This window comes from Gouania willdenowi, chromosome 8 (genome assembly GCF_900634775.1).
Source record: "Gouania willdenowi chromosome 8, fGouWil2.1, whole genome shotgun sequence".
NCBI lineage: Eukaryota > Metazoa > Chordata > Actinopteri > Blenniiformes > Gobiesocidae > Gouania > Gouania willdenowi.
The window spans coordinates 31,203,403-31,222,484 of record NC_041051.1 but is presented as its reverse complement, the minus strand read 5'-3'; the positions used below and the strand labels follow the sequence as shown (position 1 = coordinate 31,222,484).

The 19,082-nt window shown below is 38.8% G+C and overlaps 1 protein-coding gene across 1 annotated transcript in view; it reads right to left on the bottom strand.

The window, feature by feature from the left end:
• mybpc2a (myosin binding protein Ca) overlaps positions 1-18,803 on the bottom strand; it is a 78,698-nt gene extending 59,895 nt beyond the window's left edge. The window contains exon 1 of the mRNA XM_028456160.1: positions 18,704-18,803. Coding sequence (XP_028311961.1) covers positions 18,704-18,803 — 100 coding nt within the window. The remainder of the gene's footprint in view (positions 1-18,703) is intronic.
• Between the last annotated feature and the right edge of the window lie 279 nt (positions 18,804-19,082).

Genomic DNA, 19,082 nt, shown 5'->3' with positions numbered 1-19,082 from the left:
GTCTGCATAGTTTGCCTCTGACATGAAAGGGAATTTGGGTTTTCAGCAGCGGTATAGCACAGTGAGATAGGATAAATATAACTACGTTTTCCCAGATTAGAAGGGAATAATTGGCGGTTTCTGGAAAAAGAATAAAAATAAAAATATTTTATGTATGACTTACTTGCACTCAAGTACAAGTAAGTCATACATAAAATACTCAGTAAAAAGGAAAAGTTACTCGTTACTTTCACCCCCCACATTTGTTTTTGGTAATAAATCTTGCCACGGTTCCCTTGCATACAGTAATACCCTAATTGCTGATTCAGAAATATACAAGTACAAGTATCCATAAAAGCAACTCATCTACAGTAAAGTAAGTACTTGTAATCCAGTACTTTCACCTCTGGCTTACACACATGCAGATGTGTAAAGAGTACTGATGTTTCCTACTCAAGTAGAAGTACAGTATTTGTGCTCATGTACAAGTACAAGAAAGTCATACATAAAACACTTTCAGTTACTCATTACTTTCACCCCCCACATTTGTTTTTGCTAATAAATCTTGCCATGGTTCCCTTACATACAGTAAACATCTCATATATAAACTTAAAAACCACAAAGGTTTGAAAAAATTCTACAATTATTTCTAAATAAAATAACACTAATATATTAAATTCTCAGGCTCCATGTATAGATACATTTATGAACTCTACAACAGCGTCATGCCAAATGAACCGTGTGGGTAACAACATAATAGGTAGAATCCACAACTACTGTACAACCTACGAAAGTGGTGAAATAACCTCCATTTAATGCTGTTTTGGCGCCATGTATTACGTTTAATGTGATTGGACGTCTATGATGTGATGCATTTGTCTGCTCATATCATTCTTTTTTTTTTTTTTTTTGTATTTTAACAATGTCCATTGATCATTTTAAAACAAAAAATAATCATTTACTCAGCAACGGTTGGATGTAGAAATATAATGAATTACTTCTTTTAAAACATATTTAAAGAGTAACTAAACCCATGTTTTCTCCTGACCTGCCACTAGGAGGGAAATTCAAAAAATGCCTTGATTATGGGCGGGGCTCCTGGAGCAGTTAGGACACGCCCAGTCTCTACTATAAAATCTTTGTTAACTAGCGACTCATTACTCAATAAGCCTCTCTATTCACTCTTATCTCAATCCAACCTATTCACCACAGATTGTAGAGCCCACAGGTGCTAGTTTTTATAAAAGGGGCGGGGCTAACAGTGCTTGTTTGTGATGCAAGATGGTCCCAAAACGTCACATGATCCTGTTCTCAGCCAATAGCAAAATGAAATTGTAATAGCCTGGTTTAAACCCATAGAGGGCAGTTACATTTTACAACTAAATACGACAAATTGAAATACTTTGACTAAAATGTTGAGAGTTGGGTCAGGATCAATCAACAGCACCACTTACACATACACAAATACATTTGTATTCAGCAGAAATAAAGTGGTTTTGGGGTTTAGTTATTCTTTAAGTACAAGTAAAATTACTGACTTGAAATGAACTCAAAAGTACCCATAAAAAGTACTTATAATCCGTTACTTTCACATCTGGTTTCTAATGAGAAGGCAGATTAGGCATCAAACAGCTGTGGTGAACTGATCCAGCCATGGCAGCGTTCAATAACTCCTTCGCTTTGAAAGGTGAAAGAAGATGCAGACGAGAAGCCACGGAGCGTCCCACGGGTCTACTTAACAGACAGATATCTGGCCTCTGCCTTGGCACGTCCCGTCACGAAGAGGCAGAACTTCTATTTTAGATGAGGTTTGTTTTCTCATGCAGTTAATACCATTTCTCATCACTTCAGTCCCAGGGAGAGGATCAGTAACCAGTGTAAATTAGAGGCTACGCTGTCTGTTATCTCAGGTCCTGCATCGGCTTCATGTTCGTGTGTTTGATCTCTGACTCGCCAACGCAGAGTACAGGAAGATACTTAGTAACTCATCTTGCTTCCATCGGTTTTTAGTGCTCGGATTGGCCGAAAGTCCTAATATATGTAATATTAATAATATGAACACTAATAAAACACAAAAGATCTCTGGAACAAAATTACAAACGCTGTTAGGTTGGAAATATCAAGAGAGTGAACGAGCTCGATGACGTTTTTATCCCTCTTGACCTATGACCCCCCCAGGTTGTGCATACACACTTCCACACTTTTTAAGTTTATACATATTTATTGTATGCAAGGAAACAGTGGAAAGATTTATTACCAAAAATAAACATGTGTGTGAGTAGACTATATCAGTACTTTTTAAACCTCTGTCATTATTATTATGGACATTATTGGACTAAAAATGTTGCAAAAGGTTTCGTACAGATGCTAATTTTAGCATTTAGGCATTAATAAGTGGTACAAATAATATTCGCAGCAAGAGTACGCTACAATGTGCTAACTACCTTAAACTATTACCAGGAAAAATATGACTTTAAACAGTGGTGTGGATGTTTTGCTGAACTCATCAAGTCCTCATCTGTGAGTGTGCACTGGTATTCTGGGAGACGTTGCATCAGACGCAGAGGTGCTACAAGCTAAGCGCTAGTGGCATGGCACTTACATGCTATATTGCGATCGATGGTCCAAATATAAGACAACTGAGACTTTACAAGGTCATCTGTAGTAAAGCCCTCTGACTGATTTAGCTGCTGATGACCTCACGGTGGCAAATGAGAGAGAAAACTGATCTGTTTCTTCAGTCTGTCTGTAAAACAAGTCGCCCACTCAGCAAACGCTGCTAATCGCTCTGCAAGCCGAGCTTCGTTAGCACGCTAACGCTAGCACTGAGTGGGGTTTACACTCTTTTGCCATTTGTGGTTTGCGCGGAAACTTGCTAGCATTTGCTAATTTGTCATAAAGAAGGATGTGTGAGATGTGAAAAAGTCAGTTTGTAGAATTTAAAGGGATTTTGATGAAAAAAAATGATAACAAAAATTCAAGAATCAAGGTTATGTAACAGCAGATCTAATTTGGTCTTATTTTAAGACCTACCATCATCTTAATAATAAACCATGATGTACTTGCTATAACTGAGAACACTAGGCAACAGCAAAACAAACAGTCTGAAATATTCTCCTTCATTTCCACTTTGAATTCAAACGCAAAAACCAAACTAACCTACATACTGTACATGTTTTTGGATGATGGGACGAGAACCTAGAGATAACATTGTTCCTTAATAAAACTGGGAAGCAAATTGTGTTTAAACACTAAAAATATGTCTTTCAATGCAATAAAATTGATGAATAAAAGCAAATCCAAATCCCATAACGCTCTGACATCAGGCCCACAAACGACTAGGGCTGGGCAATATATCAGTACAGCGTCAACAATGTTGAAAAATGACATTGAACCTAGAATAGGACAATATTGCTTATATGGATATAACTTCCCAAACTGTCTGCCTCGCACATGAACTCCTCTTTGCCCCGCCCTCAGAGCAAACTGCCCCGCCCTCACTCAGGCTTACAGCGACAACATGGACACGGACAACACGTCTGTACGTCTGCATCCATTGTACAGAGAATATTAAGTTTCTTCCTAAAGTTTGGAGAACAACCAGAATCTCCAACAGAACAGTCTGTCCAGGATCCGACCCTGAAACAATTTACTCGCATGTGCTGTCAATGATTCATCTATTAGATCAATGAGTCAATTTATGTTCCTATGATCCAAGTACATCCATCTGTGCTCGGCAAATTTGCCTTCTGGATGACACTGATCAATATAAAATTGCTTTAAAAGGTAATCAATCGATTGTATTGATACAAGGAAATAACGCATTGGATTTAAGCACAGCAGACTTTCTATGGATGTTTTAAAAGTGCTTTTAAATAATAATAATTATTTATTAATAATAATAATAATAAAGACATTACAGTCTGAACAGATGTTGAACTAAATTTCTACGTTGAAAAACAAACTAATTTGTATTTTTATTGACAAGCAGAAAGTTTAACATCCTGTTCATTTAAAGTGAAGAGTCTGTTGGACTTTATTCAAATAAGATGTGAAAACATTTGTCATTAAATGTTGTTTACTGGTTTGTTTATGTCCATAATTAATTTATAGACCATTCCCTTACAGGAAACAACAGGAATATATAAAACCTCACCTGTACTGTCCATTATTCAAAGATTTATTTCACTCACACTGGTTAAATTATGTTTCGGATCAAATCGTTCTAAAGTAATCAATATCGTCCTTGAATCGTAACATCACCTAACCGCTAGAGCGGACATGGGCTCGTCTACTGTATAAACGGTCGCATTTACTGGTTCAATAAATGGGAAGAGATTAAAATTGTGATGTAGCTGGTTATGATTTACAGTCGGCATAAACAGGACTGAATCATAACATAACATGGACTCTTATATAAACGGTCACATTTACAGACTGTGTAGTCGCTGTTATCTTACCAATAAACGGAAAGAGATTCATCACCTTTATAATAAGTGCTGACTAGGCACAGGGAGTGAGGTCCAAGGCCAAGACAGGATGACTTGATAATAATGTATCATGTTTTTCTGCAGTCAGTGTCTTCTCCTCGTCCTTCTCTCTCTGCTCTGTTTCAGGTGTCGTGAAGCTGATGATGTCACTTCCTGATCTGTGGTTCACGGCTCAACTAGTCTGAGACACTGATGTTCTATCTCTCTATCCTGTTCTGTTGGTCCTTCTGTCCACTAACCCCAACCAGGCCACGCAGATGGCTGCCACCTCTGAACCTGGTTCTAACAGAGATTTCTTCCTGTTAAAAGGGAGTTGTTTCTTCCCACTGTCACTAAATGCTTGTTCATGTGGATCTTGTTGGGATTTTTCTTTCATATTATGAATTTTATATTTTGATAAGCGCATTGAGATGACTGTGTTGTAAATTGCACTATACAAATAAAGTTGAGCTGAATCGAATGAGCAATAGCGAATCGTGATTCCAATCGAATCGTTGCTAAAACTAATCGTTACATTGCTAATAAATTGAGTTCTAAGACCATAGTGGCCTACAGCACCTAAGACATGATTACTGCTTCTTCTTTTCAGACGACTTATGCTGTGTTTAATCAAAAATTAAACCCATACACTCATGTTTCTGGAGTATCTACATGTTATGGTTTTAAAAAAGTCTTTGTTGAGCCGTGAGAAAGGAGCTGATATCTGCTGATAGAGTCTCTCAGGGGGAGCTTGTTGGGAACCCAGTGGCGGAGGTTGAGGTATGTACAGTCATTTATAAATGACATCTTCAGATTGGCAAGGGACGCTCTGGGAAAGATAATATCTCCCAGTTGGCTCGGCCTTGGATCTCACTGTGACCCGCTGGATGAGGTTGCAGAGAATGGGACTCCGGGGGTCTCTGATTTCCCTTCGGCCAGCACAGTTTTTTTTCAGACTTGAGCATTAAGATGATGGATGAACGGCTGAGTGAGACTCTACTTCTCCTGTCTTTAACCGAAGGTGAGGTCATCTTTAAGGTTTAGGTATTTTGTGTTGTGCTTTAGAAACCACACATGGCTGCACCGACCCGTCTGTGAGAAAAGTACTGAACAAAACAATTTCACATATCAAGTCATCTATTTATAATTACAAAGTAAATAGAATGTAGTTTAATCAAAGACGATGATGACTAACTGTCTTGGTGTCAGTACTTGAAGAGAAAAAGAGCATTATGGACATAGGGAGCCGAATGAACATATTTTGAACATTTAGTTCACTTTAGAAATGTATTTAAAACAGCATGTTCTATATCAAGGGTGTCAAACTAATGTTGGTTCAGGGGCCAAACATAGACCAATTTGATCTCAAATGTGCCACAGATTTTAGGTGGAGAAAAAAAAGAAAAAGAGTAATTTTAATATCATTGTGCCCTAGTTTTCAATATCAGTCCCTGTAGGATCTTCACTTCACACTTTTGGTTTTGTAACTAATTTTTGGTTCTTTAGATACATTTTGTAAAATTGTTTGTGAGAAATTCGCGGAAAAAGTCGACAATTTTCAATTAAAAATGAATGCATTCCAGTGATATAAGCGTGGGAAAACTGATCGGCCCTCAAATATTGTAGAGTTTCACTAAAATTATGAACTTGAGATATCTACAACTGATTTATTTGGTAATTTATTTGGTAACATTATCTAATGTTTTCTCATTATCTATTTTTTTCTCATTTTCTAATGTTTTCTCATTATCTAATGTTTTCTCATTTCTATTGCCCCAAAGATATTTTTTTTCTGGAATAAGTTTTTGACCATTTGACCTCAGACATATATCACAAGGTGAAAGTACCGAAATATGAGATTGTGTTGTTTTAATAAATAAAATAAAAAAAACATAACATTTCAAAATTCTATTTTAATTTTTCAGAAATTTCTGGCAACCCCATTTAAACTCCAGGCAACCTCAAGGTTGAAAAACATTGATTTATTTCTATAGTTTTTATCACTTATTTGTTAACTCGCTCACGCTCAAGTACCCCCTTTAGTGCCATCGCGTACCCCCGAGAGGTACACGTACCCTCATTTGAGAAAAACTGCCCTAAAGGGCCATATTTGGCTCCCAGACTTTGATTTAAAAAAATGTGGAAACATGAAAAATAAATGTAAATATTAAATATAAATATAAATGTTGAATCTAAATGTTAAATCTTAATGTCAAATGTTAATATTAAATGCATATCTAAATTTTAAATTGGTCGCCAAGTGTAAATCGATTTAACATTTAGATTTAACATTTTGTTTTGCATTTAATATTCACATTTGACATTAAGATTTAACACTTAGATTTAACATTTACATTTAAATTTAACATTTGGTTTTACACTTAGAGTCAACATTTAGATTTAACATCTACATTTTAATGTGTGCATAATATAACTGTATGTAAACTACAAATCAGATTGTAATCACCAACCACACATGAATAAAAAGTTGATCGCAAAAAACGTTTACATTTATATTTAACATTTAGATTAAGAATTTACATTTATTTTTCATGTTTACACATTTTTAACAATAATATAGAACATGCTGCTTTACAATGAATTTGTCTCAAATGAAAGAAGAATTAGGTAAATGTGAGGAAAGTCAGCTAAATATTCAAAATATGTTGTGTTACATTTGGTACCCCATAAACGGACATTTTAGCAACACATTGCCTCACTTACTGTAAATATTAGCATCTCAACGACTGAACGACCCATTTTTCACAATTACTTAACTCACTTATGGAGCCCTTCAAGCTAGATGACAAGTTAATTTGGAGGAATAAGCTGGAGCCAGCCCACCCCCTCTTCTTCTTCTCTTCCTGAAGCTGATCTCTTTATAGCTCAGGGTGACCCACAGATCAAAGCTGTGCTGTGAATTTGTCTCCATACCTCACACTCACACTCTCACTTCTCTGGGATGAAAAGATCCACTCCGCAGCGCCTATAATCCACATTACTTTTCCACTGGAATTCCACACCAGGATTAAAGCAGATAAATATGACGACTAAAGTTGAGGGACGTCCACAAAAAAAAAAAATATTTATAAAAAATATATATATACATATATATATATATATTCTGTTGTGCTGCTGATTGATTGGAGGAGTTATGTTGTGTTTTTGCTTATTTGTGTTTTTGTGTTCTGAAAGTTTAGCTATATTAGCTGTGATTTTACGCTGTCCTTGGTGCTGAAACATGGCAGTGTTGACAGCTGTCACTCAGAGAGAGAGAGCGACGGATGCTCCATAACAGGCTTCTTTAACGCTTTAACGCCAAAATGGAACAAAGAAAGTTGCAAAATGGTTAAAAACTTTCCCTCATTTGAGGTTTTCTGGGGGAATCAGACATAAAGAGCCACATGTTGAGAATTGCTGACTTAATAACAGCTTCTACGTGGTGTCTCTGATAATGTAGTGGTTTCCAGCACTGCTCTAACACTTCCTGATTGATCAGGCTTCCTTCTTTTGCCTGCAGCGTGAATTCCTTCCTGTGTTTCCAGCTGTGAAAACCAGCTACAAGGCGCTAAGACGACCTTTGACCTCGCTGGATTAATACAACGCTAGGCAAAGGCGACGCCGTCTACGAGGCTAATCATCGACAGCTAGATTATTCTCCTGGCAGCGTTTGCTTCCCTGTCTTCCAGGTGTATCCGTTAAACAGATCATTCCTCTGCTCGTCTCCTTTTTCACTCAATGCAAATCCTCTCTCTCAGCACTTCCTCGTCCCACCTCGTTTCCTCGCCCTACTTCACTCTGACTCGGACTCTCTTGTCAAATCAGTGTCTGACAAACTCAACTGAGACAAAAAGTGTGAGAAACAACGAGACGGGCTATAGCAGAGGTCAGGAAACCTGAGGATTAGCTTCCGAACACCAACCACAACATTTATATTCACCCAAGTGTTTTTACTCAGTTTTCGCTGACCCTGCTTGTGTTAATACTTCCTTTAAATGCACTAATTACAGCCCGGCTTTAATAATCAGAGACCCTCTCTAAACGCTTTATCACTTCTATAGTTTGAGACTCTCCAGGAGTTTAACACCGTATAACGTGGCCGAGGTCATAAACCGCTGGGTTAGTAACGCTGAAATCAAGACACAAGGGAGATTTTAACACCAGCAATAAGAGCGCACGGATGTTCTTCCTTCTAAAGCTGCTAAAAGATGCATAACTGCTGGATATGAGCTCCCACGTTATTTATACAGTAAGTTTACATATTCAACGCTCAACTTTGCACCTTCAAGCAGTGAAGTGTAGTAGCTTGAGCATGAAAAGTATTCAACGTGTACTTTAATAAACCTTAGGATTATGCAGTGATTTTCAAGACGAAATGAGGAAAAAATACCAACAAAGGAAAATGAGGAGCAGTTGAAATTAATCATTAAAGCCATTTTAAAGAAAAAACAATGAAAAGTATCTAAATAAAGCCTTTATTACTTTATTAATCAGAGTTTCTGATCAAAATAACTTTTGTTGCCGTAGAAATATACAATATAGTATAGGTAAGTAAGTTTATGATCAGAATCTGCTGTTATTTGCTTTCTTTTCTTCACCCTGTTGTGTGTTGGTTTGGTTATTTCACACAGAGCAGCTGTTTTTAATGTCTTTCCCTGCACGTCTGAATTAAATGACCGCAATTATATCATATTGACTGTAAAGTGCAACATCTTAGCTTTCAGAAACCGTCAAATTGTTTCTGATCTGACAAATATTGGTGGAGATAATTTCATTTGAAAAGCGGCGACGGGACGTTCGACGACGGGAAAGTCGGACAATTCCATGTATTTAAAAAGTTCTTTTATTATAATCCCATTGAATTTTAGTCTTTAGTGTTTTACAGAACAAACAGAAATACAGAACAAAGTGTGTCCTTAATAAGTGACGTTTGATAAGGGACGGGAAGTTCTGTGTTCAAATACGTGAGGATTCTGTTTTTTAATATATTAGATCTAATATATCTTCTCTTCTTCTCTTTAAAGATTGTTTCATACTGAAAAACATTTTTTAAATGTCAGGTTTATTGGGTTTTTAAAAGTGAAAATAAGTCTCCAAGTCTTAAAAAGTCCTAACCAGCGAGTGGATTAGCATCAGCATTAGCATTGCTCACATTTCTCTTCTTCTGTTTGAGCCTTTGCATCGTCACCTCTGTGGTTTAAGCTTCGTTAATGACTCCTGGTCATTTGTCATGACCCGGATTTACCCGGGAATGTCCTCTTTTCTTGTCTTGTCCGGACGGATTTTACAAACTCATCAAAAAGACCAGGTTTTCCCAGAGACCCTGAACGCATCTCGGGAACACCTTAATTTAAAAGACCGTAACTCTGCTAATATTTGCTTGATTGGAGAAATTCCACCAGTTTCCTAAAGCTAAAGAGTTGCTCTTTACATCTGATATCATGTCATTACTATTACTATTCTTCCTCACACTTGACAGAATCATTAAAAATACCACTTTGTTTTGACGAAATTGCCACACTTGAGGTCGAAAAGAGAAGAAAGACTAAAGATGGAGATGGATTTAAAGAGACCAAATACTGGTGGATTTAATTAAACAATATCAGCAGGAAGATCCTCCTGGATGATGAAAACTCCATGGAGGTTTAGAGAAGGATTGGAAAACAAAGGAGCCACTGGGAGAAGTTAAAGTGAATGTTCCATCATCTGGTCTAAACCTCATCACCAGACAGGGTCAGCATGAGATGATGTCACTGGAAAAAGTGTATATTTAATGATAATTTAACGTTTTGTGAGCCTTGAGGTTTTTCTTATTACTTTCTTTTAATTTCTCGGAGGAGATGCTTCTCAATGTTTCAGTGATTGATTTTAAGAAAATATATATGAGATTTTTCAAGGACAGATTGTTATAATACATAATAAAGGTGATTTATTTCAGTCATTTTTTCAAGTCTTTGTTGTAAAGAGAGAATGTATTTATTTATTAAATCTTGTGGACAATAAAAACATATTTATCTACTATAATGTATTGTGTCTTGACAAGGTAAAATCAAGAAAACGTCAAGTTTGACTTTGAATAAATCGAGGTCAGCCCAAGTGTCCTCTTTTTGGAAATCAATATATGGTCACCCTAAGCATGCATTATGAGCAGTGTCGTTTTGTTTTGTCGGGGCAATAAGATGCCACACACTGCCCGCAGAGCAATTTCAACCAATTTATGTCAGAAAAACACTATCCACAGATTGTGTAATTATCCTTTGAGCCCCCCTGTGTGCACTTGTGCTAATAAATCACCCATCTATAGCCAGAAACGGTGACAATCCTGAAAATCGTCAATGTTTTGGACGATCGAAGCCCAGATTTCTTGCAGGTGTTGGTGTAAGTGTTGTGGCTGCAGAGGAGCTCACCTCTCAGTGTGTGTGTGTGTGTGTGTGTGTGTGTGTGTGTGTGTGTGTGTGTGTGTGTGTGTGTGTGTGGGGTTGATTCTCAGTGGGAGCTCAATGCTGGAGGGCTGCTAAATGCATTAAGTTATTTAAGTGCGTCTATGACCGTGAGATATGGCAACAGCAGACGTGTTAACTAGAGGTTGAGGCCAATGAGGCCTTCTCCCATAGGGCCTCACACTGGTTGGTGCTGACATATTCCCACTGCTCATAAAAACACAGACCCAGGCTGTTATAGGGAAACTATTGGCTCGGGTTACTGCGTATAAAGTATGTGCACCATATATAATATCTATATATATATAAATATATATTTATGGGCTGTATTTCTAAGGCTGTTCTTGGAGCCACAATGTTGGAGCAAAATAAAAGACTTCCTCACAGAATGTTTAATCAAATACGTCTCGACTTCACCGCTCATGAAAGGAAAGTCATCTTTTGGAAGACGGAGCGTGAACTGAACGAGGCAAGAGAAGGAATACATGGTAATGGTTTACAGCAGTGGTCCCAAACCCCCACATTGGTACCAAATAGTACCCCCCAAAAACTCAAAGTGACTTCTCAACACATTTTTGGAATGAGGTGATATCACGGGGAATACACGTGGTAAGAATGAAGTAAAAACCCTTCGATGCATCCGTCTGCAGGACTCCACATCCCACAATGCAATGCACCAAACTTGTCCAAAAATGTAAATAACAGAGAGTTTAAGATGGAGATCAAAACTAACTTCTGAGTGGCAATTTAAAGCTTTTACATCTTTTTTTTTGAGCAAATGATTGATTTCTGAGGCCTGATCTAAATAACAGGTGACTGTGGTTCAGTGGTAGAGCGGGTCGTTCAATAACCGGAGGGTTGGAGGTTCATATCCGGCTTTATCCAAGTCATTGGTGTTGAGTCCTGTGTGCATGCATGTTTTTTTTTAAGTTTTTCATCACCACCTGGGACAGTGGGGGTTCCCAGTCTCTGTCACTGTTGTTTTGGGGGGTGGCGGGTTGAAAAGTTTGGGAACCCCTGCTTTAGAACAACTTTAATGGCTTCCACACCCGTCGGTTGTCTTAAGATGCTGCTAATAAACGGTTGAAGGAGGATCTTCTTCTACTTATTATTAGGTGTTGTAAATTAACAGATTAGTACGCTAGCGCCCCCTCACATTGAGGTCAAAAGCTGAATTTTCAGGTTCCATTTCTGGTATACGTGACCGCGCCGCTCACAATCATTTATGAGGTCATGCAGCCCACGTGGATAAAGAGGCTCTGAGACACTCAGATTACTTCTGCTGTGAGCTCAGAGATGTTTTTAGTTACTTCCACTTCACTCTTTCTCTAAAAATATCATATTTTGCTTTTTACTCAACAGGGAATCCCTCAATGCATTAAAAGCTCTTTAATCCTGCTTTAAAAGCCACTCTCTTCATTACTGCCGTACTCTCCATAACGACGGAGCCAACCACCACAGCAGGGTTTAAAGTGTGGACTCCTCATGCACTCACATGGTGTAAATAAGTGACGTTAACCTTCAATGATCCATTCATGAAGCGAACGTGTGGTGGAGGATCCGTCAGTGGTGTTGTTGGCGAAGCGTGTGACTGGTGCCGTTTTTGCGTTTTATGAGGAGGAATGTCGGTGCGCGTACACCTCTGACCTCTCCATCACTCAATAATTCCCTAAAGTAATTAGAGCAACTGGATGATGCCACACGTAACAGCATCCCAGCGCAGCGTGGGCATGTGTGGGAGGAGAGCATCGACAGCAGGAGCATCAAAGAGGAGATGCACAGTAATTCCCAGGCTTTGTCGGTGTAAAAATAATAAGCACATGTTCACGCGCAGCCTTCCATGAAATCCATTTAAGACAAGGATTTAAATTAGGTCATCATAAATTCATGAAACAGCCGTTAGAGAGCGTTTGACTGAACCGCACACATCAAATACCATCCCTCCAACATTTTGATCTGATCTCAGCGAGGCTGTCCTTTTGATTTCTGGCTTTCACTTGAGGAAATGTTTCCGTTTTGCACTGCTTTGCACACACACACACACACGCGTGTGCTCAAACACCTACTAAAATTGCTCGAGCAGGAAAAAAAAACAGGTCAGCAAAAACTTGGATGACCCACTTTTAGTTTGGAGTCGTCGAGTTGGGAGGAGGTAATCAATGTTGGTGAAATTTTAAAGCACCGTTTCTGCCTCACAACACACACACGTATTCCCCTGCACACCTGCAGATATGTTGCAATATTAGGCTAAGATGTTCAATTCTGGAAGAAAGCGTACACATTCATACATGGGGGTTTTTGAGTACGCTAATCCCATTTTTTACAGGATCCACGCTGGAAAACCAACGGTTTCCACTCAAAATCAAAGAAATCCAAGATGGCCACCATCTGTATTGCCAATTTGGATATTTTGTCATAACTTTGGTTCTGTTTCACATGAAAGTATGATCTCAGTGGCGAATTCTAGGTTTTCAGAATCAAAGAATTCAATAATGTATCTTAAAATACCATAAATTGAGCTCAGACAAAGATCCAAGATGGCCGCCATCCCTAACTTTGGTTCTGTTCGACGTAAGAAAGTGATCTTTGTGCAAAAATGTAGGTTTTTGGGGACAAGGATTGTCATGAAATAGCTTAAGATGATGTAAATTTTATCCAGAGCAAGATATATGATGACCACCACAACGCTTTACACGTAGAAAGGGTGAAATTGTGATTTTTTTTTGCAGCCACAACTGAGTATGTACAGTTGGTTTTAAATCCCCATCAAAACATATAAATATACATATATTCCTTTATTTCTCAGGAAGATTATATCCATTGTGAACTTGGTGCATCTATGTATAAGCATTAATCTGATGACATAACTCATGCATGGAACACCATCCCAACAACAATACGAGATTTCTCAACTCTTATTTTTAGCTCATTTTCCAACTAACTCAAATCAAAATTGTCCAAACAACTGAATAAAACCTGACACAATCATGTGACTTTAGCACAGGAGCCGCAAACTGCAATCATAATGGTATTTAGATACGTTTTATATTGTGTGCGAGTATGCAGTGTTTGTGTTGTGTGAGTGAATAAATACTGTATGTGTAAATTTGGATGCCGACGCTTAAAAACATATGTGAGTGCGCTCGGATGTTGGTGATGTGTTGGATTAAATGTATTGTGTGGGTAACGTGGCTGGTTTTTGGTCCAGTCGGGAAACTGAGGATGGAATTTAGCTTTGGCTACTGTCAAGGTTGGAGTCAATTATAATTATAATTGTGTAATTGATAATTCATTACAATTATGGCAAAATTATAATTGTCGTTTTAAAAATCTGATGCTGTCGTAATTCTAATTAAATTGTAATTGAGTTCAGATAATTGACTTTGTAAATGTAATTGCCATGAAAATTCTATGAAAAAAAATGTAAATTATAGTTTAAGGCAAAACTGTGTACCCATGTTACAGTTCTACACATATGTAGTAAACAATTATTAAAATATGTTTCATATCAAGCTTTCTCACATTTTACCATTTAAAAATATATTAAAATAATCCTAGCACTGTAACCAATAGATAGGAAATAAATTAGATAATAGATATTTGTTTTTAGTGCATTTTAAAGTTTTTTTAGGACCTGTTTGTTATCTTTAGAGATGCTAACAGAACGCTAACACAAGAGGAAGGTTATCTTTTATTAGCTTATTTATTTCAGGCTCAGTAATTGTGATTAGTTGCAATTGACTTTAGTAATTGAAAACATAATTGTAATTGACTTTCTGAGGACAAAAAAAATATTGTAATTTAGTTGAAATTGGAAAAAAATGCCAATCACTGAAATCTTAATTGAATTGTAATTAAACACGGGTAATTGAAAACACAATTGTAACTGAAAAATGTAATTGAACCCTGGCTACAGTCCTGCATATTCACAGGTACTTGTTTACTTAGCATTTTGTAGTTTTTAATATGTATATGTAACGGCCTGATTCTACCTTAAATGGATCTAATTATACACTTTTTATTGTTTTTCCTCTTTCATGGGGACGTTAAGGTCACTTCTGTCTCAGAGACAAGTTGATAAACATTTAGAGGTCCTGACATTGCTGTGATACACCGCACTATGTGTCTCTCTGTTGTTGGTATGCCCGCTGTAATGGTCATGCATGCAGAGGACTAAGGGATTAGACACCAGAGCCTGCAGAGGGAACCTGAGAAACTGCAGGGACGTATATAACACAGGGATGATGATGATGATGATGATGACTGATTTAGATTCCTTTAGTGTTCCTCCTGTGTGTGTTCTCCCTTTTCTGTTCGCCTATAATGGAAGGATGAGGATTCATGGATGAACAAAAGGAGGAAAAAGGAAGGTTGTACGGATCGATGGATGTTAAACTGAAGGGGAATTTAAGAGAAATGCTCTAAAGCACACGTGCCAAATCCAGCCCTTTAGAGGATCCAAATCGGGCCGCACGAGAAAGTTAAAAAGTCAGAGAAAGCATGAATCATTGAGTAAATTACCAGCGAATTCAGTTGTAGATATCTCCCCACCCCAAAAAAAATACACACATTCAATGAAACTCCACAATATTAGCAGAGCTTATTGATACCCCTATGCTTAGATCACATGGTTGAAGTCTCTTTTAATCTGAAATTGTTAAAAAATTCAAAATTCTTCAGAAATCCAGCAATTTTTGTCAAATTATTTTACAAAATCCCAACAAATTACATAATATTGGCCAAAGTGGAGATCCTGCATGGACTGATATGTGTCACTTGTCCTGAAGAGCTCATATCCTGCATGTTTCCGGTGTCTCCCTGAATCTAATGATGGTGTCATCATGCAGGGTTACAGAAATCCTGATAACAAGCCTTTCCAATCACATCTTCCAACCTCTGCTCTAAAAGAAAGCCTTAAAACACCAAAGAATCACATTTTAGGGCTCATTGAACATCAAAAGCTGTCCTGTGTGGAGCGACTGCAGTTCGAATGGTCGAATCCCTCATAAAAAGTGTCCACATAACCACTGACTCATTCAGGAAGTTGGAATCTTTGAAATCACAGAGTTAAGCTGCCGTCTTCTTATCTTCCTTTCGACCTCCAGTTCCGTGCTACAAATAGTTTCCGTCCTCTCCTTCAGGTCACGGAGGAGGTTCTCATGAAAAGGTTTTTCAAGTTGAGTTCTCAGTAGGCGTGGGCCACCTGTGCGCACCTCGCCTGGCCTGTGTTTGAAGAGTCTTTGTCATTGATAGATCCAGCCTGGCTTCACCTGTCACTCTGATCTTTGTAGCCGTTGGACTCTGCATCTGTCTGTAATCCATCAAACGTCCGTCACATACCTGTGGGAACCTGATGACAGCCCTGGTATGAGGTAACGCTACACTGGACTTGGTGTGCTTTCTCTGGGGGGGGCTTCAGCGTGCCTTAGACTGTAAGGGGGCGACGGGATCTCATCCTTCTTTTACGTTGATGCTTTTAGGGGTGATACCAGGATCGACCTCACACTAAAACAACTGGTGTCGAGCAAAAGATTGGAGGAAAGCTGCGTTGGAACCAAAAGATCCTGTGTCTGTAGATAAAAACACTCTTAATCACATTCGCTTACGGAACTACTACGTACGAACCATGTGAGGTGCCCTCCCCCTCAGGCCGGTTCTGGATATCTCGTCACCGATGAGCTTCGTCTAAAATCTGATTTACTTGCCAGGCTTCAAACCCACACAGATAAAGACAGATTACAGATGTAATTAGTGCCTTAGTAGAGTTACATACTGCTGCACTTCAGAAGTTTTTTTATTAAATTACCCATCACCCAAATCAGTGGTGCTGCCAGCCGGAATCCTGTACGCAATTTCTTTGACGGTGTGGGAATAAAATAAAAAATAAAGGGTTTTAGGAGACTTTTATCCCAATGTGCATACTGTTGTGAAGGTTCTCCTTACAATGTCCGTGTCCACTGCCAGTACTGAGCGTTCATTCAGCTGTTAACGGCGGGGAATACACTGTGTGATTTTTGGCCCTTTATGAGCCGATTTTTGACTTGTGCATCTATTTTTGGGAGGTTTTCAAAAGTCCCCCAATTCCATTTCATCATCTTTCTCCATTTAGAGGACTGTACTGGCTTTTAAACTTCCCCAAATCATACCAAACATGCTAAATAGAATAGCGTCAATGGAGTCAACTTCTGTTATTCATTTTTTAAGGTAAATGGTCTTTGATTTATATAGCGCCAAACCAAGGTCATTTCCTCCGCCCATTTGTGCTGAGTCTGGGACAAAACTGATGTGAATGCCCCCTAATTGTCCATGTTGGGGCTTGAACCCAGCACCTTTTAACCACTACACCACCGTGCTGCCCATAAAGAACACATTATTTTTATAATTTCATGTTTAAAGAATCTTTATAGAACAAGAGACTCAGTGGAGAACATGAAGGTAGAGTTGCTCGGGCAACTCTCAGGCCACGAGACTTGTCAGCTTGGTAACTGGAAGTGGACCCATGCCAACCACTGGGTGATGGACTGGGTTGTTACCATGGCGACCAACCCTCTATCAGCTACTGGTGAAGGCACCAATCACAGCTCATAATTCACACAAAGTGAGTTAAGTATCAGCTGAAACAGTGACGGCAGTGACAGTTGAGCATCAGAATGGAAGAGTTGGTGTGAGAAAAGAGAACAAGAAGACTTGAGCAGTAAACAGCTCCAATCAGGGGACCAGCGTCTGCCGACGAAGCCAGAATAACAGTGTGAGGATGAATGTGGCGCCTCCTCTCAGAGCGAGGAGGGAGGGGTGTGAGGGAAGGGAAGCTGACCCCTGTCCAGATCAGGATCACAGCTGACACAGGAAACAAACACCCTGTTTCACATCACTGAGTGTGTGAGAGTGTGTGTGTCAACGAGGGCAGAGGTTCTCAACATGTTTGCTGGGACTCAAAAACAAGTCCTTTTATCGATGCAGAAGAGCACTGACAACAAACTTACCAACTACCAACTTTTCTATAAATGCTTCAGTTTAAAATTACATTTTTTTGATATTTTTATTCATTTAAAATACACTTTTTGTTTAGTCCTCAAAGTCACTGGTAACAGGTATCAGTTACAGCTGATGATTCACACACAAAGTGTAAAAAATCTGCCAAAATTCTGTTAAAAACCCCCTATCAGACACACGCAACCCAACCTGGCAACGCAGCTTTTTTCCTTCCCTCAGATGCAATTCTTAAGAAAGTGACGAGGCAGATTTTAAAATCTAATGTTTAGAAATTTCAGTAAGTAAAGAAAAGTGAAGATACCTTCATTGATCGATCCGTCCATTTCCTGTCACTCATCCATGGTCAAGTCACTGGGGCAGCATCCTTAGCAGCTAGGCCCAGACTTCCCTCTCCCAGGTTAGTTAGTCTAGCTCTTCCAGGGGTATCCCAAGGTGTTCCCAGGCCAGCCGAGAGACATAGTCTGTTCAGCGTGTCTTGGGTCTTCCTCGGTGTCGCCTATTGATGGGACATGCCCCTTAAGTCTTGAAGCCAAATCATCTGGGTTTTCTCAATCTTCTTTGAGCCTCTCTCGGATGACTGAGCATCTCACCCTATCCCTAAGGGAGAGTCTAGCCAGAGAGAGGACTCATTTCGGCCGCTTGTACCCGCAATATTGTTCTTTCGGCCATGGCCCAAAGTTCATGCCCATAGGTAAGGGTAGGAATCAAGATTGTCTAGTAAATCGAGAACTTTACCTTATAATTCAGCTCCGTCTTCACCACAACTAACCAAAGACTCTGCACCAATTCACCTGTTTTTCTCTCGATCCATCCTTCCCTCACTTATGAACAAAACCTCAAGGAACTTGAACTCCTCCACTTGGGGCAGGACCTCATCCCCAAACCAGAGCAGGCACTCCACCTTTTTCAGGTCAAGAACCATGGACCCAAATTTGGAAGAGCCGATTCTCACCCGGGCCACTCACACTTGAACCGCTGTGAACCGATCAAGTGAGAGCTGAAATTTTGGTGAAATTTCAGAAATTCATATCTTGGTTCGTAATTGACCATTCGTTATGGAATTTGATTCATTTATGGAGGTTTGTTCCTCAATTGCAATTTTTTGGGGAAAAAGTTCATGTTATTGGAACAGTTTGGCGCATTGCATCGTAGGATGTGTTTTCCTGTAGACGGATGCATCAAAGAAATTTTTATTCATTCT